The 22,460-nt window shown below is 31.4% G+C and overlaps 2 protein-coding genes across 2 annotated transcripts in view; both read left to right on the top strand.

Moving 5' to 3' along the window:
- Positions 1-672: 672 nt before the first annotated feature.
- LOC133180129 (multiple epidermal growth factor-like domains protein 11) lies at positions 673-12,648 on the top strand. Its single transcript, XM_061314703.1, has 9 exons — positions 673-793; positions 4,394-4,636; positions 9,484-9,621; positions 9,720-9,860; positions 10,339-10,470; positions 10,566-10,598; positions 10,842-10,937; positions 12,109-12,113; positions 12,517-12,648. The coding sequence occupies exons 1-9, from the start codon at positions 673-675 to the stop codon at positions 12,646-12,648; spliced, it is 1,041 nt and encodes a 346-aa protein (XP_061170687.1).
- Positions 12,649-12,872: 224 nt separating this feature from the next.
- The window catches only part of LOC133180130 (receptor-type tyrosine-protein phosphatase mu-like), a 14,353-nt gene continuing 4,765 nt past the window's right edge, over positions 12,873-22,460 (top strand). Inside the window, exons 1-8 of the mRNA XM_061314704.1 lie at positions 12,873-12,997; positions 13,194-13,281; positions 13,361-13,434; positions 15,678-15,714; positions 15,800-15,897; positions 17,110-17,238; positions 21,178-21,326; positions 21,504-21,639. Coding sequence (XP_061170688.1) covers positions 12,956-12,997; positions 13,194-13,281; positions 13,361-13,434; positions 15,678-15,714; positions 15,800-15,897; positions 17,110-17,238; positions 21,178-21,326; positions 21,504-21,639 — 753 coding nt within the window. The 5' untranslated portion in view covers positions 12,873-12,955. The remainder of the gene's footprint in view (positions 12,998-13,193; positions 13,282-13,360; positions 13,435-15,677; positions 15,715-15,799; positions 15,898-17,109; positions 17,239-21,177; positions 21,327-21,503; positions 21,640-22,460) is intronic.

The raw sequence follows: 22,460 nt of genomic DNA on the forward strand, positions 1-22,460 counted from the left end.
TAAAAAATATCCGAAATGTATGATACATGCAATTTATATTTAAAAAATGAGAATTTAGAATTTAATCTAACTAATAGCAACTTTAGATATTGTAACTTTTTGTGAGGAAGAATCTTAATTATTATAAGTTTCAAGATTTAAACAGAGTATTTTTACTTTTAGGAGGATTGTTTTCATTCATTTGTTAAAGTCATATTTGGCATATTTTTTTTAAAGTTCAGACTAACTTAAATTATAAAGATCTTTCTATTTATTTTATTACTTTATACAAGGATAGGACTTTCCTGTAAATTACACAATTTAAATTAATCACGTTTCAAAGGTATTTGAAATTTGAAGCAATAACCGATTTATTTACTGACTCCACATTTAAATAACAGACACAGATTAAAGTCAATTTAACTATGGAAACGTGAGGTTATTCAAATTCAAAATTGGCGAAAATGTTAATTTGAACGTAAATAACATAAATCATGTTTATCTGCACTCAATTTCGTATTTTTATTTTTTAGCTCAGATACGCCATATATAGCTTTAACCTCATCTGAAAAGAATATTTTGTTCTTTATAGATGAATTATCAAATGCTAAAACCGCCACGCAGTCCAGAGTTTACCCGTGTAATTCTCCCTGTGGTCCAGACAAAGTTGTTGATGACGATAGGAATACATGTATGAAAACATACGATATAGGTCAGAGCTCTACAGCTAAAACAGTATGGTGGATAGTAGACCTCGGTGGAAATCACAGCATTTACAGCATCATTGTGGTCTTTAAAAACTACAAAGAATATGGTATGGTTTGCTTTTAAATACACATCGTATGTACAGATTCTTTCCATTCATTTCTAAGACTAAACTTCCATAGTTTTACTGAAGCATGTATTATTTTTAAACATTTTATAACTAGTTCATAAGCATGTATCAAATTCTAAGAAAATATATCATCCCTGTTGGTATCATCCGAATTTAGAAATCGTTATACATGAACATGTATGTACCTTGAAACTCGTGGATATGAATTTTGAAATAATCAGAGTGTTGACCGTATCGTGAGGATAGATGTCATTTCTAAAATCACGGACTTCCTTTAGAAAATTCGAATGGTATGTGTGAAGGTATTGTACATGTAACACCTTCAAATAAAGTTTTATGTATGCTGTTGAATTGCTCCTTCGTAATAGCCTATGTTGTTTTGATATCCGCACTTGAAAATTTCCAACTTGGAATCTGCAAACACGGCTCCTATTAAGGCTGAATGAAATATAGAAGTAACAACAAATTCAGTTTAAATTGCTCTCTCTCTCTCTCTCTCTCTCTCTCTCTCTCTCTCTCTCTCGTTCTTTCTTTCAAATTTTTAAAAGTGGGTTAAAATAAAACAAGAAAAGGTGTACAGAAAAAATGCATTTGAAATTACTTATCTGCGCTATAATTATTAAAGCACATGTTAAATCTGTGTTAAAGTAGCCTCCAGTCTGTTCTTTTGTAAATTTGGTAGCTGCAGAACTGTAGCTCTCTGGTTGAGAAAACTCGGACAGACAAACCAGAGAGATCCAAGCATTGTAAAAACGTTCGATATACGGCGACAGTTTTTTTGTCGCTCGCGTAGGTATTATTTTTTGTATTATATACGTTTCTTTGCTTAAAGCAAGATTCCCTTTAATTAACTATATATTTTACATCTATTCCTATACTATATTTATTATAAAAGGATCCAAACAGCCTTATATGGCCTTGGAATGAATGTCAGATTTAAAAAATCGCATTCCGACGTCCATGTTGGGGTCTTGCTAGAATCACACGCATTGAAAACTTAAGGTAAAAAACAAAGTATCAGTATGAGTAAAATATATGGTTAATTAACAGATATCATGATTTAAACGAGACAACACACATAATACAAGAAAGAATACACGAAGCGAGCGTCACCCTAAATCGAAGGTTTTTACAATACTTGGATCTGTAGCACTCTGGTTTGCCTGTCCGAATTTTCCCAACCAAAGAGCTGCAATGCTGCAGCTATAAAATTGAGAAAAGAAAAAAAAAAAACAATGAAGATGATCAGGAACTATTTATCTATATTCAATGTCAACGACTGGCTAATTTATCTCTGTGTAGGATCTGGAAACTCTATGGTGAAGGTTGAAGTGTGATGTCTATTTTTGTTTGTTTTTCGTTTTTTCCTTTTTTATTTAGTAATATGTTAAAATATAAAAGAAAATAATAACTGTCTAGTTGTGTGTGTTTCCTTTGCAGTTTATTGATTACGGTGCACATTACCCTTGGTGATCATTTGGGACCAACAAAAGCGAAATGTAATCAGTATAGGCTTACAAGACCTGTATGATAATTGTCATTTAAATAGGAATAAATCACAAAATATATCAGTAAGCCTTTTGAACCTGAATTTATCATTTGAATCCAGTGTTTATGTAGGAAAATATGATAAATGCATCTAACCTCTACAAAATACCGATTGTAAACTCATAGGGTGCGATTATACTATCTTCGTCATAGGCATATTATACACGATATATCTTTTAAGGTTTCTATAAATGTATATTATTTACATATAGATTAGATAATATTTACTAAAAATCAGATAAGCTTTGTGACAGCTTCTCTAAAGATCTATTTAGCCCCTCGGTTTAGCTCTGTCATCTTTATGTACGATGACACGTCCATTGGTTTGTACTGTTACAAGCCCCGCAGTATGATTTACTTAACCACCTATAGTACACCAACGACACCTGACGTCTAAAATACGGCGAATGATTCCTATTGCATAGTCAATATATTGAAAAAGATTATCTATACCTTATATATTTTCTATTACATGATTGAATAATTCCTATCTCTCTAATTGGCTGAGATCCAACATAGTAGAAAAAATTCTACGCTATATTCACCTGCATGTGACCTTCCAGGTGAATATAAGGATTTATTTTTCTCCACATTAGACTAAAAATAGATTGGGAAATTCCAAATTGATACACAGAGTTTGGGAAAGTTATTTCACATGGACTTGACTTCCACTCATTTGAACATAACATTAAGGTACATAGAATCTTGGGTGAGGGTTGGGTGTGGGGGGTAGGGGTGTTAAGGGGGCCTGCCCCTCTCCTCATCCTTTATTGAGAACGTAAATTTTAAATTAAATTTTAAGGATGAACAATGGAAGCCCCACTTCCCCAGTTTATGAAACTTAACATCCGGCCAAATAAAATTTTGATTTGAGGGAATTCTCCTCTTTTTTCGGGGGGGGGGGGGGGAGTTAGTCAAGGATTTTTTCTGGTAAGTTGTCATTTTTTTTTCTCTTATGATGCCCTTTTTTTCAAAAATCTATCCAACATACGTGCCTGACTTTTTATTTTGTCTACATTGCAACTAAAATTGAATGAAAAATTCTAAATTAACACAACTGGTTTTGTTTATTTAACCCCATTTCTCTCAATATCGTTTGGCTAGTACTTCAGTTAATGTAAATAAGTATGAAGACATTGGTTGCTTAAAGAATTTTTGTTATTTATCATTGAGTCATATAATAGAACAATTATTGCTGGGTTTTTTTTTTCGGTCATTCGATGATTTAGCCACCATAGAAGTATAAAATTCACCTCGCCCTTCGTGCTCGGTGAATATTATACTCCCCAGGTGGCTAAATCATCGTATTGACCTCAATACCAGCAATAATTGTGTAATATATATCCCTAACAAAAATACTTTAGTTTACTATAGTTAACGACAGTTAATCAAAGTATCAAAGTTTTCACTATTGTTACCCACAGTTCAAACGCTTTCATTATAGTAAATCAAAGTTCTCACCATAGTAAATCAAAGTTTTCACTATAGTTTGTCTAAGCAATAAAGTTTTCACTACGGTAAATCAAAGTGTTAAAGTGTTAAAGTTTTAACTTGAATTCATATAATTGCATTTCTAGCATTACGTAAGGGAAGTTCATAGAATGAATATCAAAACAAATAATTGTCTTTTTTATAGCAATTTTTTTCTTTCTTTATCACAGAAAGACTTCCCTTCTCAGAATGAATTCTAAATTCCTTTTTAATTAATTTTAATTGTTTCATATTTGTCAGTCTATTAACGGGCAAGACAACCTCATATGAAAATTCATTTCTTCTATTTTAAGGGGAGAGAAGGGTTTATAAAAAGATCTCTTAGGTTTCTTTGATTTTTTTTCCATGATTCCATGAATTATCAAATAATGTTAGGAATGGGACTCCAAAACATAATTTTATAGTTATTCAAAGTTTTTACTATGATAAAATAAAGTGAGAACTTTCATGCTATTGTTTACTATAGTAAGCTATAATTTACTATAGTTTTTTGGGTTTGGGATATGCTTTTACATTGTTGTGATTTTATTTTGCTTTCAGAAATGAGACAAAGAGGTCGTTTTGCTGGATTTTCTCTCTTCTTGTCCAATACTCCTCACAAAGAGGACGGCCACCTTTGTTACAAGAACTCACTTCCATTACCTCCCTTGGATTTCAATACAACGTGTATTGGATATGGTCGTTACGTCATCTATTACAACGAAAGACTGGACGGAGTTACTTACCCTGAGGGATATCAAATTCAGAATGCGTACACAGAATTATGCGAAGTGAAAGTGCAAGGTTTTTGTTAAATCTGTTTTTATAATTATTGTAACAGGGGTATGGTAACGAACATAAAACTCCTGTCAGGGTTCTTGAATATATTTATTCCACAGTGGAGTGACATCATACATGTAACTATTTATCATGTTTATAGCCCTGTAAATATCATAAAACAACAATAAATATAATGTAAATAATTATCACACACAATGTTCATTATTCTACGTGAAGATAATAATTGAATTATCACCGTTTATATATTGCCCATTATCATCAAAGGGAGATAACTCTCGAAAATATAAATCTTTACATATTTCTCCCATAATAATCATAAAAAATATTCCATATTAAAAACATAAAAATCTCAATCTCACCATTCTATGGGAATAGGCTTTCCCACAAAATTGTCTAATGTACAATGTCTGTGAATGGTGATCTGTAATTTAATACAATCCAATTTAAAAAAATACTATCTGTTTAAAAATATATCAATTGGTCACTTTCAACAATATCATCAAAAATGTCTTTGATCATCATAAAAACATATAGTCTGATTAACATCAAATTACTTCTGTCAAATACTTTATATTGATCTTGAAATCAATGATAAATATGCATCATAAAATAACTTTATCTCAAATTCATCCAGTGCAAATGGAAATAACTTCTGCATACTGTAGGATGAACATTTAAAATATGAAATAATATTAGTAACTTACCAGAGATGGAAAGTCAAAATGTCTTTTTATAAATATATATGGTCTGGCCTGAACGACCATTGAACAAAGAATGGTCATAATAAAGCGGGAAAACTCCAACCCAGTCAATAAAACCGATAGAATTAGACCTTTCAAAAAAAAAAAAAAAATAACCAATAAAAACCAAAATAACAAATGTCCACTTCAAAACATCTGACCAATGCCCTCAGGTATATATATAAGTATGTACAGGTAAGGGAGAACTAAGGGTGGATCTAGGTTTTGAATAACAAATGTAAATAAAAGTTAAAATATATACCCGGTATTCTGGCAAGTTCTGTTACTTTATTTTTGCACAAATCCAACACTATTACATTATTGTATCATTTAATGAAAAACAACAGTCCTTAATATATTATGTTAATTTTATTTTATAATAACATGTCTTCGATAACGAATGTTCCATACTCCTGCATTAGAATTTTTCCTGTTAAAACACGTGTTTCGGTCTTTCCGTCTATGTTAATGATGGTATTGTGCTGCAATATAAAAAAGAAGATTATACCCTCAATTATGCTTGAAAACATGTAGGAAGAAAGAGAATTGCCTCTCTTTAGAGGCATAACGAATGTCATAAGAGACATAAGCGGTTATGTTTGCTAGTCAACAGAATCATGTGCATGCATTATGGAATATGTTTATTGTACAATGTAATTATTGTCAGAATCGTCAAAGAAATTAAAATTTCTCTGCTAATAATCGTATCATTCATTCATTCAGATATTTTCATTGACAACTTTTCTATCCCAAACCTGAAAAATGAAATTCATTATATGAGAAATTAGCATGACATGTAGCAAAGGTAAGCTAAATATCAATGAAATCTTAAAAATTACATGTAGGACATCTGTACAAAAGGCCAGTATATTTTTGTAAGTTTTTAATCATTTTTCTGCCTCTGTAATCGAAGATTCGGGGGCATATAGTTTTTGTCCTGTCGGTCCGTCTGTCTATCTTGCTGTCTATCTGTCCGTCTGTTATGATGAGCAAGGATGCCTCTTCAAAAAAAAAAAAAAAAAAAAAAAAATTGTGCCCGAAGTGAGATGTTCTTTGGAAGAGGTTATATAGATTATATTGTGATATGCTTTATTTCTTTGTTAATCTTCTTTTCTGCTCCTAGATATTAAGCAAAGAACCCAACTGCATAGTTGTAATGAGCAAGGGTGCCTCTTCGAAAAATGGAATTTCATGGCCCTTGGGTCAGAAATTCTGGTTTAAAGGCAGGGCTCTAATGATTACGTGGAAGGAATGCACTATTCATTTGAAAATCTCTTCTGCTCCTGTGTATCAAGCAAACAAACTAAGTGCACAATTATGATGGTCAAGGTACCTCTTCCAAAATTATTAATTTCATGGCCACTGGATGAGAGGTACTGGCCTTCAGATAGGGCTCTGTTGATAATATAGTGAAAAAATAGGTTACTTTTTTCAACAAACTTCTTCTCTGTTTCAGGGTTTTTGGCAAACAAATTAGGTACATAATCATGATGAGCAAATATCTTCCAAATTTGTAAATTTCATGGCCGTTCAGTTTGGGTCAGGGATTCTGTGGTTAGGGCGAGGCTCTTTTGATTATATATCGAAAATGCATAAACTGTTATAAAAACATCCTCTGATCCTCGGTATTTAGCAGAAAAACTAAATGCATGGTAAGTTGAGTAAAGGTGCTTCTTCAGAATTGAAAATTTTGTGATCTTAGCGTCAGTGGTACTGGAAATACATTTTTTTCTTTGAAAATCTTCTCTGCTCCCGGCTATTATGCAAACAAGCAAAAAATTACAAAATTGTGATGAACTAGCATGCCTCCTAAAAAAATTATTTTGAATGACTCTTGGTCAGGCCCCGTGATCTAGTGTTAGGGCAGAAGTATAAAGGTCAGACAATGAAAGTCCCTGAATTCTTCATGTACTTTTTTGTCTTCAATTTGACATTCTAAGCAGGCAAACTAATTGCATTGATATGATGAACAAGTTTGTCTTTCAGAATTATATATATATATATATATATATATATATATATATATATATATATATATATATATATATATATATATATATATATATATATATATATATATATATATATATATATGAAATTCATAGTTCCTTGCAATTGCCTTTGATGTAAAAGCAGTGCTAGGTGAAATATATGGTGAAAATATATATTAAATAATTGAAAATCTTTTTCTCTGTTCTTAGGTATTAAAGAAAATGTGCATAATTATGATGAGCAAAGGCGCATCTTCATTTTTTTAATGTTCGTTGCCCTATTGGCAGGGATTCTGGTGTTTAGGGTATGGTTCTATTAATTGTGAGCGAAAATAAATTAATTGTTTTTAAAAATCCTCTTCTCTACTCTTGGGTATAAAATGTATAAACTAAATGCATAATAAAGATGAGCATGTGTGCTTCTTTCAAAATTGTGAACATCATGACACCTTAGTCTCGGATTCTGGTGTGACCCTAAAAAAATTTACCTAAATTTAACTATAGTATATACTTTGATTTAGTGTGAAATTTTACTCTTGAACTTTTCAGAAACCTTAGAGTCTTAATATTTCCAGAAATGCATATCATTGATATATATTTTAAAAAAATGATATGTAAATTTACTAGTCATATATCCTTTTAATATAAGAAAAATCATTCTAGGAATTTAAAAAGTAGAATAATACGATCTGATATTCATAGATTCTCTGTACTTGAGGAGTGGATCCAGCTATTATTATAGCTTGTAAATATGAAAATAAAAATAAAACAGGCATGATCTGACCAAAATGGAGACATATTATTGAATATATTAATCAATATTTTATGGTCTTATTAAATTGAAAATGTATAGGCCTCAAGTAAAGCCGCAGTAAGGCACACTAATACAGTAACTGAATAGAATGACAGGCACAGCCCCTCGAAAATCTCAAAAGTTCAACAATATCCGCTTCACTATAAATTATGAGTTTTTAAACACATGTAGCTACTATCCCTACTGTTCTGACAAGTGTTGGGAACTGGTTGTGCTCTGTTGCTTTATTCCGTAATTTAACATTATTTCAATGCGTAGTATATCAATATAAGGCGTTTATCGAAAGACGGCTAAATTTTACATAATTACCAGGCATGAGAAAGTTGCTCCCAGCACTTTTCATGTTAAAGAATTTGTCTAAAAGAAAAAGACAATCAAATTCATAGCGAAAAAATATCCGTGTATCGTTGAACTTTTATGATCTTTTTAGCCGTATATATATTTTTTTTTCTCTAATTTATAACGTCATGTGACAAACAGCTGATGTATGTGAAGTCGCTTTGGCAGAACTCAGCAGAAACTCGATAGATACATATGCAGATAGTAGAATTCCCATTCATCAAACCTCCTGCTGTTTAACAAAATATCAACACTGTATTCATTTTCTCGGAATATCTTAAGACGTATTTCCTTTGGGCGTCCTTAACCTACCTGCGTATATATATTGAAAATGTTTATTATTTTTTAAACTATAGTACTTTTTATAGGGCAGGGTTGTGTTGAATGTATAGTGAAAATGTATTTTTTCTTTGAAAATACCCCGCTTTACTCCTTATATTATAGGAGGCAAACAGGTTACGAAGATGTCATAAGCAAGGGTATTTTTACCACATTTGTAAATTTTGTACTACTTTGGGAGGTGCTCTGGTGCTGTACATAGATGTATATTTTTCTTTCTAATGAAAGAAGTTATTCATCTCTACTATTCAACTTTGATTAATCACTGTAAATTATGTATTGAAACAAAAATAGAATAAAAGATTTATACCGGAATTTTAATATTATATTATATAAAACGTAGATTAATTTATAGTTTTTAATGGTCATGTAAATTGTAAAAAAACAAATACATTAAAATAAGACAATATACTTCATCTTTGTAAATTAAATGCTCTCCAAAGGTCAAGGTAGGCAAATGTGAGGTGATAAAAGAGGGTGCTTTAAGCCATGTTGTTCTGTTTGCATGGTGACCGTTTAGGCCCCTGGGCCTTTTGTTTAATGTTTATTTTATATTTTTATGGATCCTTCACAGTGTTTAATTTGCATTGCAAAATTTTGAATACTTTTATGTTCCGTTCTAAACAGGGTGCTCAGAATCAGGACTTTATGGCACTAATTGTACAAAAACTTGTCCAATCAACTGTAAAAGGCAGAGATGTAATATTATCAACGGAACGTGCCTGGGTTGTGTGCCTGGGTATATGGGAGAGCTGTGCGAAAAAAGTATGCTAGAGCATGTATAAACATACAATTCCAAACATTTATTATAAAAATAATGTATATTCCCATATTTCATATTAAGATATCTTTTCAAAAAACAGAGTGTTCATGGGGATGGCATGGCGTAGATTGTAAAAAAGAATGCACAGGACATTGTGCAAGAAACACTTCATGTAATCATCAGACCGGAAATTGTAACGAAGGGTGTGCAGGTGGATGGATGGGACAGCTTTGTGATATACGTAAATATTTTTTAAAGATTCCTGCTGCTCAATTTAGAAATCATTGTACCATTTACCTTTTTCTAAACTTGAATTGAAACATTTCATTAAAAAACCAAATACAATTAAGTTAAGAAAAAATAATTTTGGTACTTGTTTTAAATTCCACCAACAGAACAAAGCTATTAAGTGTGTTTACAAAATACAAGTATATCAGTAATATAATATGAAACAAATATATGTGTGCGTAAATATCCATTAGCTCATGAATAATAAATGAATGTCATTTCAAGTTTTTAGTTCGAATGAATCCTGTAATAAACATTTAGTCTTTGAAGTCATACTGTACATTTAGGTTAAAGATTGCATTTAAACGATGAATATGATACAAACTTGACCTATATTCCTAAATATTTTCTCAAAGTATTACATGTACATGTTCCTTTGTGACTCAGAACGACAGAAAATCCAAATTAATTTTTGATTGAACAAATTATAGAGTGTAAAAGCGGAACCTATGGTCCTGGATGTATTCATAACTGCAGTGGACACTGTCTTAATGATGCATTCTGTAATGAGGAAAATGGAATTTGTGAACTGGGTTGTAATGCAGGATATACTGGAATTCTCTGTAATGAATGCAAGTATTTTCTTCTTAGTTTTCAAATTTACTTATTTTACTGTGTGCTTTGCATATGTTAATAATTTCTTTTAATATTTTTGCAGCGTGTTCTAGTGGATTCTTTGGAAACAATTGCAGTAATCATTGTAGTAAAAATTGTAACAATAGAAATTGCGACCATATAAATGGATTCTGTGTGGAAGGATGCTTAGCTGGTTACATTGGGATGAGATGCTTCAATTGTGAGAAATAAAAAAAAATACATTTAAATACTGCATTTTGATTATTTCCATCTTTACAAAGTTTGTTATTTTAAGATAAGAAGGTGAATTCTATAAATAATTATGAGGTCGTTGAAGTGTTTGTGTTTTCTTTTTTAGCATGTCAAGATGGGCATTATGGTGACAACTGCACTAATGTATGCCCAACAAACTGCACTCAAACATGTAACCATAAAAATGGATATTGTACTGAAGGTTAGTAGGCCTTTTGCAATCCTTTATTTTTTGACACAGTTTATCTGAGATCACAACTTATTGCAGAAAATTTGTTAAACCTTCTCTACAGTCAATCCTGTGTAGTACGAACAAGGATATAACGAATTTACAGATAATGCTTTTTTTTTAAATCCCTGGCAAAATTCTAACAATTCTTTGAAAAATCTTACAGATATAGCGAACATACGGATTTCATTAACTTTGTGTTTCCTAGAAGTGCAAAATAATGATATGTCCATCTTTTATAACGAATTTTATTAGTACGGGGATTAATATTACAGCTATTGCAAGCGGGTTATGTATTTTTTTCTGCAGCAATTGCAACATTTAATTCCATAGTAACAACCAAAGAAAGTATTTTATTGTTTTAATATCGTATTCATTATACACATATAACGAATTAAGCATTTAGCGAAGTTCTCAGTTCCCAGGACTTTGCTTTAATGTTTTATCGTACAAACTGTTCAATAACAAATTAATTCCTCAAACAAATTTTTAATTGATTAAGATATAAAAGATAAAAAAGTACGTCTAAAATAGAAAGACGATATTTTTAGGGAAACCTTCTTACAGAAAATATAGACCACATCGATAACCCATAAAGATTTTCAGAGATGTAAATCTTAAACGTTTTTACACAGCATATCTAAAAATTGAATTGGGCGTCGACCGCTGACACTATTTTCTAAAGGAATATATGTGTTAAACTAACAATTATATCAAATTAATGACGTATTTCCTTTATGCCAGATTCTTTGATGATCGGTTTACATGTATCATGTTCATATATTAAACATATAATTAAGTCAATTTCAAACTTGTTTGACTAAGAATTTTAAAGGCATAATTAAGCCATAATTAATTTTTTTCAAAGTGATTGAAGAAAGCAATTCTAAGTACAAATTAACCAGTACAATTTCCTAAAACCCAATAAATATAAATTAGTAAAGTCCATAAAAAGGAACATAACTGATGTCAAAGAATACTGCACCACACCAAATCCTTTTTTTTTTTTCATTAAGGTAATGAATGCGGGGTATTAACAGAGATATTAATTACGTAAAGAAGTTCAACTACATTTCAGTAAATTGCATTAAAATATTTAATAATATCAGTGATCAATGTTTTACTTGTATTTTTTTTTTTTTAGAAAAGGTAGATCCCCAAGTGTCATCAGTTCATTCGATGAATGCCTTAACTTTGGTTGGAGTTTTGAGTGCATGTGCTGCTGCTTTTATCATTTTTGTATTGGCTGTCATTTTTTTAAGGTAAACAAAGTAAATACTACAACATTTGTAAGGTGTATATTTTTTTACCAGTTTGATTTATTCTTTGATCAATCCTAATACTAGCAAATCCAAACCAAACATCAATAAAATCCAAAACTGATAATACTGTAATCATCTGGGCTAGGTTTTTGGAATAATGTTGAAAAGAGATTAAAATTAAGGTTATTTTTTCTATATTCTGTGGTTTTGTTTTTACCTCATTCATATAAATATTTACTGTGACTTCAAATGGAAAGATTTCACTCCTTTCAATTTGAAAATTTTTAAAGGTTAAAGAGGAAAGCATCAATAAAATTCATGAAAAGGATGGAGATTACACTGAAGGAAACAAGTTCTACAATGGAATTGATACCAAGAAACCCGTCGACAAAACGTACATATTTATGACTTACCTCAGTTAAATATTAAATATATTCTCACTGTTTTCAGTTCAAAGCTATTTTTTATTTCTTGATAGCATCAACATAAAAAATTCTTAAATAAAAACATTGTCGCAGAGAAAATTAATTTAATAAATAAATAAAATTCAAGTGTCAAATCTTTCTCAAGCGTCTTATGATATTTGTTATAAACTTTTGTTTAGAAAATAGCAACATACATGTACCCAATGTCGAAAACAGAATGAATGATATACATGACACAGCTAAAAAGGGCCGCCCAACAAACAAGACCATACCTGTGAGGAATCTACATACAGTTATAACCAAAATGTCCGCTGCTGAGAATGTTGGATTCAAGCATGAGTATCATGTACAATAATTTAGATAAATAGTGAATGTGCGAACTAATGATAATATATTAACTGATGCAAAGATCCATAAAACTATAATTAAATTTTTTTCGTTTTTAAGTCGTATCCTTAATAGATTTATGTCAATCATAATTTTGTTATGTAGTGCACGTTCTTGTAATGTAAATTGTATAAATTTCTTCACCGGATTGACAGGAAATTCCAAGAGGTGAACTTTTTCCGTGCGAAGAAGCTAAGAAGCCAGACAATAAACCCAAAAATAGATACACAACTACGTTCCCTTGTGAGTTTTAAAAAATCTGAAAAAAAAAAATTCTTTTATTTTGTAAAATGTTTCAAACATATGTATTTATATAAACCAGACGATCATTCCCGTGTTGTTTTGAAACCTGCAAGTTCACAGGAAGGAGACTACATTAATGCAAATTACATCCAGGTAAGATGAAATGATAATTTATTTATTTTTATGCCCCGTGTGCGTAAAATACTTTTAGAACCTTATAATGTTCTCATACAAGAAAAGTAAGTTACATTGTATGTAAGTAACTTAGACATCAAAAACACACACTGATCATATTTTTTTTAAAAAAATCATTGCTATTAATAATCATAAGCGATGTTAAACTTTTAAAAAAAAATGTGACATCATGGAACATACCCTTTATTATATGAAAATATCGACGTCATACTATTTTTTTTTTAAATTTTTTTCTGTTTAATTCTATCCTGCTAGTGCTACACATATATTGATAACTTGTTTAAAAAGACGCAGCACAGTTAAGGCTACAAAAAAAAGGCGGGGCTTTAATTCTACGGGAAATATTAACTATGACATCACATGAAACTAACAATCCTTAAAAATACATCAATATGAAGTGATTTGTGATTTTAAACTGTAGGAGATAATTAAACTTCATCAAAACTTACTGTAACATGGGTTTTTGTTGTTAGTTAAATCCCACATAGCAAGGTTTAAACAAGTTACTGATCGCACTGCACTTGTCGATATGACGTCATTCCGTAAAACTTGACGCAGTTTGTATGCAGTGAGAAGCGGATCAAGTAATATTTTCACAACGAAGAAATCTATTTTATAAATAAATAAAATATTATTTGAAGATTCTTAGAAGGCCATCAAATTGGATGCAATGTCCTTTTTATGGTTTTATTCATATATTTCCGATAAATTTCTTAACGGATACTGCCGTATATTTGTATGCAAGTGCATTGGAGGATGATCTAAGGGTCTTACCAAATCGATCTAGTGCAGGGGCATGCCCTCAATGGATCATGACAAGCTTTTAATCATAAACTCTAGAAGTATTGAGCTATCTGAAAAGTGCTGCGATTCTGTTGAAATCTTGAAACTGAATTAATTATTTCTATAATTAATGAAGCTGACCAGCAAAAAATTCAGTATGCGTTCATAAAAATGATTTTAACAATGAAATAGTAGAATCTACATAGGATCGCAGAACCTTTCATATACAACAATGGGTGTTGAAACTATTTAAAAATTAAACTTTGAATTTTAACTTGGTTATGCCCTTGCACTATTGAAATTTATAGGTGACCTCAATACTGCAAGTATTTTTGCTAAAATCACGTGACTGCCACATCACGTGACTAGTCTAAATGGAAAATCTAATCGTCCTCAATATAACCACAAGAAAACATTGATGTAACCATCAATCGTCGCCCGGGAAATAAATAAAGTAAACAATGGAAATGAGTCTTGATCATCAAACCGCTTCGATATGTGTAAAAAAGGCATGCGTCTTAATGATGGAGACGATAGTCGAGAATATTTTGAAAACTTATAGTCGAATGAAAATCGAACAAAAACGATACCCTTTTAAACTTTATCAATTCCTCAAGCAAATGTTGGCTGCATAAAATATAAATTGAAACCAGACACATGCATCACCTATTTTCAAAAATGTCTTTCACTTTAAGAATATAAAACACGAACTGTGTAAAGTACGTTTTTACGTTTATATGCGATAAGTAAAATTCGATGTTCTAAAAAAGGGACCTGTCGTTTTTTCGATAGTAAATGATAAGCAACTTTATATATCAAATATGAAAAACATATATATTTTTAAAGATTCGCTTTATGGAAGTAAATATATTGTGTGTCTCGTAATTTAGAAAGGGAAAGAACATTCTGATTAACAATCTTTTTAATGTTTAGAAAACCTTTAATTCTGAATAACTTCTCCCACCTCAATCCCCATATACCAACACTTAAACTTATATGTATAGAGCAGCCCGGTCCTCCGGGCTGCAATAATTACATGTGTCCGATATTAGTTAAGTACTAAAAGGAATCGCAATCCTGAGAAAGAATATATTTTGTTTTATAAAAAGTCGCCGATATTCCCATTGCGCACCTTAATTGTACTTCGGATCGAGTTCTTTTCTTTTTTCAATTTTACATTTAAGTTCCTCATAGCTATTTAAAAAACAACCTACTCAATCATTCAATTTAGATTACAGCTTCCTTATATATTCAAAGTTTTCAAATGACATATCTTAAGCCGTGTAATCTAAGTTTACTAAATATTTTTATGTGCTTTGAGATAAATATTCTGTTTAATGTATCAAACAAAAAGCTAATAAATATTCATAACATCATAATAATTACAATTAACCCAAACATTATTTTTTAAATAATAGAGTACTTCTGGTCGGCGATCCTACATTGCAACCCAAGGTATGTCTGAAAAGTTGTAATGAATGTCATTTCCTCAGTAGAAAACAATACGATATAGAAAATACTTTCATGTTGTTTATCTTAGGACCAAAACCCAAGACAATCGGTGATTTCTGGAATATGGTGTGGCAGGAGGATGTGTCCGTCATTGTTTGTCTGACCAACCTTAAAGAAGGGGGAAAGGTGGTGATTTACTGACTAATATTATGATTCCTTTACTCATGGCTGCGATTTGGTTTTAACGGTTAAGGTTTTCCATCCCTATTACGTCCTTAATCTCTATCTTTAAATATCCATCACGTATATAATACTCTGATATCAATTCAAAGCATTTTACAGTATAAAAAGATTTATTAAGAGAAAGTTTCAAAAATGTAATTAAATAAGCAGTAATTAATTAACAGAAATTGCATTGAAGTCTATGGAGACAGGCGATTTTTTTTTTAAATAAAAATTCAAATAATAAGAATATCAATAAATACTGTGGTGGAAAGATGCATTAAATCATTAGAAATAGAATGACAATTGAAGACAATTTTTTTACCATATAGATTTTTTTTAAAATTGATTTTCATTACTTAAAAAAGAGGGAGATAACTCTTCAACAAGAGGTCAAGGTCATAAATTAGGACACGTTCCATTCTACATGCTAAAAGTAATACATGGGAATTATATCTAAATATACTGAGTATTCCACCCGTACACATCTGTTATGTATTTAATATTCATTGAATCTGAGGCTATTAGGGATGGAATACCTTAATCACCACTTACTGAGATTAAAATTCACTATTAATTTGGTTATCGTAGTTGCAGTGTTCTATAAGAAAGCATCGACTATAATAAAGATTATTTTTGCTATAAAGGACAAGCACAAGTAATTACATTGATACTTTATTTCAAGGATTGTAAAACACTGGTCTTAAACCTTAAAAGGTTGCATTATTTCGGCCATGTCAGAGAGTTATATTGTTTTTGAAAGTGGAAGGCGGAAACCAGGAAAAACAAAAGACAACTTACCTGAAAAATCTTTGATAAGCAAACACAAAAACATGTCCAAAGTCTAAAATTCTAAAACTTTTTCCACGAGATTATTCTTAGGTGCCTTAATACGTAACGAATTTTTGATGCTCCACACTTCATTTAAATTAACAGAAAAAAAAAAAAACAGTAAAGGGTTTTTTTTTTGTTTTTTTTTTTTTTTTTTTGGTGGGGGGGGGGGGGGACTCACGAGTCTCCTAATAAAACGTGTCTACATACAAGTATTTCATGTTGAAGATTATATAAGATGAGAAATACATTCTGAATGTCTCCTAAACAGAATTTTATTACATTTTGTGTTTGAACTTGTCGCATTTTAAGTTTTAAAAGCTTTAAACAATTTATTTATTTCAGAACAAATGTGCTCAATACTGGCCAGCTATTAACGATAAAATCCAGATAAGTTCCATCAACATAAGAAACCTGGAAGAGAGAATTTATGCTAATTATACAATACGTAGATTTAAAGTACAAAACAATATGGTAAGAAAATAATACTATTAAGAAACTATACAAGCTAAGTTAACTCATTAGTCAACATTTTATGTATATCTGTGTTTAGAGGACAATAAGTAACAGCTATACTGATTCTCTAAAGGAAATCTCTGAAGGGGCTCAAACCATGTGTTGCAGAAAGTATGATACATGAATGTAGTAACATGAATGTAGAAACAGTAAACTGAGTTTGACCAGTAATGTATTTTCTTTCGGAAAAGGGGGGGGGGGGCATACAGTAGTTTTACATAATATAAATAACCTTAGCATATTTTACAGATTCCTTGACCAGTTGTAGCAGTCAAATTTACCAGAATTTGGCAGGAACCTGTCTACAACCCAAAATATTGGAACACCACCCACACACTCACACACGCGCTGACCACCGACTTTATACATTCATGCTTTAATGCCATTTAATGCCACTTTCTGACGCTCTTTTCTTGCTGAGAATGATGTTATTTTTTTTTAATCTTCAATTGTAAACCCCAGAAATCTAAATTTTAATCAACTTACCATTTTACCTTTTTTCATGTGACATCTGATGTTTTCTAACATATTCAAAAGCATATTTCCTCTTTCTTGCGGTGAAGCATCTTCAAAATACTGCTTACTGTGTATGCCGACCTCTCATGTCCTCTTTTGATCATGTAGTATTATGAAAGACTGATTAATCTTTAGTTTATTATCCGAATAACACTCCCAACATCTCAAACGAAGCAAAGAATGATATCACAACAGAAATATTACATTCCATTGAAAAGTCCATGTCTGTGCACACACCTCTTTATATACCCCCGATTTATATTGCATATTCGAATGCGCATGTGCATAACGTTTATTTTATGAATGAATATAATTTAAAATTAAACAATAGTATTTTGCGCCAATTTTTCAAGCTACTAACTATTAATTAAAAGAATTGACATTTTCATCCACTTGTTCAAACATTATTATATGTCTGTAGTTTTACTTAAAGCATTTCAAAGTTGCAAAATATTTATCGTTTCGTTAAATGAAATACGGAGGCCCGTGAGGGCACGGATTCTCTTGAATGAACTCAATTTTATTGATAAAACCACTACATCTCAACAGTCCTTTTATACATGACAGGGATTTTTATCTCTGCCAGCAGCTGAGCTTTTTTTCCGAATTGTCGATTGCAGATTGTAATACTTTCTTATGCTGAATAAAAATGTTATTTGCTGACCAAATGTTACTTTATCTGACCTTTCAACCTTCTGTTTTTTTTCAATTGCTTTTAGTCAATGCTAGTTATTCAAGCATTGACTATGACTTGAAAGAATCATTGATACTAGTGGAAATAAATACATTAATGTATTAATTGACCTTAATCAGGTCAGTCCAAATGGACAAAAACATTAAACCTTCTGAAGTAAACATTGTTTATTGATGCGCTTAATACGACGTCAACTGACCTTAAAATGGTTTCGGCTATAAAGATTTTTCAGAGTCATTAATAAAATTGAAACACATGGAATAGAACGTGAATATAAGATTTTTTTTTATTCCAAAGTCAAATTTTATTATATTATCGTTAATCATACAAATACATGTAACAATAGAGGAAATATTATATCACAATCATATTACGAGCGGTATTAAAACAATTATCATTGAAATGGTCTGTGTAGATAAATAGTAGCATTTTTGTTTTCAAGCATACGATTTTAATTTCTGATTTACGAAACGGAAAACTTACTTAGTTTTGTATATAAAGGCCCTTTCACAATTGGCGCACGAGCAGACGGGACAGAATATTCCTGCGACCGAAAAAAATTGATTTGGATCGTAAACTGTTGCCGAAATAATCGCATATGAAAAAGTGTTCGTACGAAATTCGCAAGATCTAAAGCAACCGTTGCGCGATGCAAACGCATTAAATCTTGCGATATATCTTGCGTCTATATGCGACTGATATACAATGAAAGCGAGTGTTGTAAGATAATGCGATAGGATCGCGCGAGTGATCAGGTGATCGGACGATTGAACGTGCGCCAATGCGATTGGACGTGCGACGCTCTTGCGATCATGCGTTCCATGGTACAAATACTCGGTCGAGTGCATTTAGGTAACACCCATCAGCGATGCAATTCTTTTAGAGCACCCGACACATTGCTGCGATTTTTCTTATTTCTTCTAATATTGTTATCGTTTAGAATGTGCGTAATTAATTATTGACTGTATTGTTATGACAGCAAAGTGCTTCGGCGGTTTGATATCGTATTGGTGTATTTATATATAATATATGGTGTATATACATAATATCTGAAGTCAAATTGAAGTTGATAAATCGTGCAATGATAGTAAAACGTTGCAAGATTACATGAGACACGTTGAGCAACATTCTCATGGTCGCGCAAAACACACGCATAGACAGCTACCATTCATCTTACTACCTTTAAAAATCGTGCATCACTCTCACAAGTACACAAAATGTTGTAAGACGTTCGTACTAATGTTCGTGCGTTGCATTACGATAATTTGGATCGCATTTGGTCGCGTCTGAATAGTGTGCATGTCCACTATTTTGAGGAAACTTGATGCAACCACTAGAACACATGCAACGAATGGGAGACATCGTGCAACGTATGCGAGAGCTCGTGCGAAGCTAAAAAATTCCGATCGCAAAGTGTTTGAAAGTGCTCGTGCGCCAATTGTGAAATGGTCTTTAGATGTAAAATCTACAATAAATGCAACAAAATCAGTTCCTTTATTTCTTAACAAATTTTGCAAAAAATCAGGCAAATACTTTCGTGTTTCCTTTGGAGAAGTTCGAGTACTAGAGTATTTTTCAAATTTTGTGCAAATATTATTCAGAAATAAAGAATTTTTAAGATTGAAAACAAAGAAGAAAATATCTTATCCATAAAAACACTTGAATCATGGTCACTTCAACGTTGTACGTACAGATTGCTATCCCATATTCACTTATGCACTCGTGGCAATGATTTCTTTTGTATTATAAGATAGGGTCTATCTTAAAAATTGATCTCTCGCCCTCTTATATTGTCTCTATTACAAGAAATTTATTTCTTATACATTGTTTTGTAACACCCCCCCCCCCCCGGCCAAAACAAAGTTACAGAGATATGACAGAGTAAAAAATTACGACACGTTTCATAGACTCCTTATACAATTTACCAAAATACATAAGATAAGGAATGCATATGTCTCAAACATTTGATAATCTTTGAATGGCAGCCCAAATTTGCAATCATCGGAAAAAAAAATTATCTGAAGGATGCAGAAAAATTAATCACAACAGAAAAATAAATCACATTAGTCAAATTACTGTATTGTAGTCCTAAATATATAACCGACGATAAAATATTTTCATGTCTTGTCGAATTTGGGCTTCCATATTGTTTTTACTATTAAAAAATTCAAGCAGTAGGACTTTTTAATAGCTCTTTCCCAGTTCTGTTCTTAAATCTTACTACCTAGAATCGATATTGAAATCAAACTCTCTCAAAATTCTTGTAAAGAATAAATTTAGTTTTCTAATTGAATATATCCCTAAACGTTTTTAGGAAATATAACCCATATTAATAGAAAAGATAATATGGTGATTGCTGGAACGTAAAAAAGATGTAATTGTGAACTCTTTGGTTGAGTTGGAAAAAAAAACTTATAAAATTCAACTTTCGTTAAAAAAATGTCAATTAGATACAACATTAGATACCATTTAAAGGGCGCAATCTTCCTAGTCATTGTTTCCGTTTTTCTCTAATATGATCCGTTCTAAGAAAAAAAAAAACATTGCTTGATCTTAAATAGTAGAAATTTGTTTATTAATTATTTCTTTTTCTTTCTTCTTTTTTTCACAAAATCATTTGGGATTTTTTCTAAACTATTAAAGGTCTACACAATTTTGTTAAATGTGGTTTCTTTTACGGTTTGTAGGAGCGAAAAGATCGTGAAGTGTTAATGTTTCACTACACACGATGGCCAGACCATGGAGTCCCTGACCCACTTAATCTTGTTGTGTTTCATCGCCAAGTGATGAAAAAGTCCTCGCAAAGCCTAGGAAAATACACACTAGTACACTGCAGGTTGTATAAAGATATTTGATTTGCGAAAAATTACAAATATAAAGACGACTTCGTCTATCTATGTATAGACGTCTTCAAAATCATTGAGAATATTACGGTTTTTACGCCTTTTAAATTGCATTAACTAACTAGAATTGTCGAGTAAATTTATAAATTTAACATGTTTTAAAATCACAGTGCGGGAATCGGAAGAACAGGAACATACATTGCTTTAGACGCCCTCTATCGAGAAGGGGAGAGAAATGGTAAAGTTAATGTACCGATGTACGTCAGGACCATCAGAAAAGACAGAATGAACATGATACAAGGAGATGTAAGTTTACGAACTCAACACTAAATAGTCACAAACTTCCACCCATTATACAAATTTAATGGAGTATCCATGGACGTATAACATTTAAAATGAATTTCACAAATTAAAACTTTTAGATTTTTCGACCTTATCAGTTTTGTGTAATATTGGGAAAATGTTGACACTTTAAAGGCCGATTTAAAGCACTTAAATCTTCCTTGATAAACTTAGACGTCGTTGAAAGGCCCTCATTAACTTCCAGTTAGAGTCCATCTCCTTCTGTTTCCTTGTTAATTTATAGTTTTGAAGTGAACAAGGTCGACCCATTGCTTTCGATCATATCTGCTCGACAAATAGTAATATTTCCCATAAATAGCTCAACACAAAGGACAAAACTTCCTTTAAATAATCTCCTGTTAGAGTTTAGATATGTCACTGGTCCTGAAATGTTTCCCTAAATTTACACCCTAAATTATTTCCTTTTTTCTGTTTCCTTAAGAAATCTTAACTCAATTTAAGAACAAAGACGCTGACTAATACTATGTATTTCAATCGGGTAGCCGTTAACTCAATTCCCTGTGCATATGACAGAAGAAAAAAGGTCTTTGTAAATAACCTTGAAATTTGTTAAAGGTTATCAAAACATGATGTTGTTGCGCCTAAAAAAATCACTAATTGAACCAATAAATGAAATCCCTTTGGTAATAATTAGTTTACGTTAAGTTAAGTCTTAAGTCGTTTAAATATCCACCATGCGAATAACAAAAATGCATTATGTACATAAGTGCGAAAAGAATGTTGGATGAATGGCAGTGTTTTTCATATTGTCAATAGTTTCCAGA

Source organism: Saccostrea echinata, unplaced genomic scaffold (assembly GCF_033153115.1).
Source record: "Saccostrea echinata isolate AGI-Se365-2 ecotype Australia unplaced genomic scaffold, CSIRO_AGI_Sech_v1 ptg000006l, whole genome shotgun sequence".
Classification (NCBI taxonomy): Eukaryota; Metazoa; Mollusca; class Bivalvia; order Ostreida; family Ostreidae; genus Saccostrea; species Saccostrea echinata.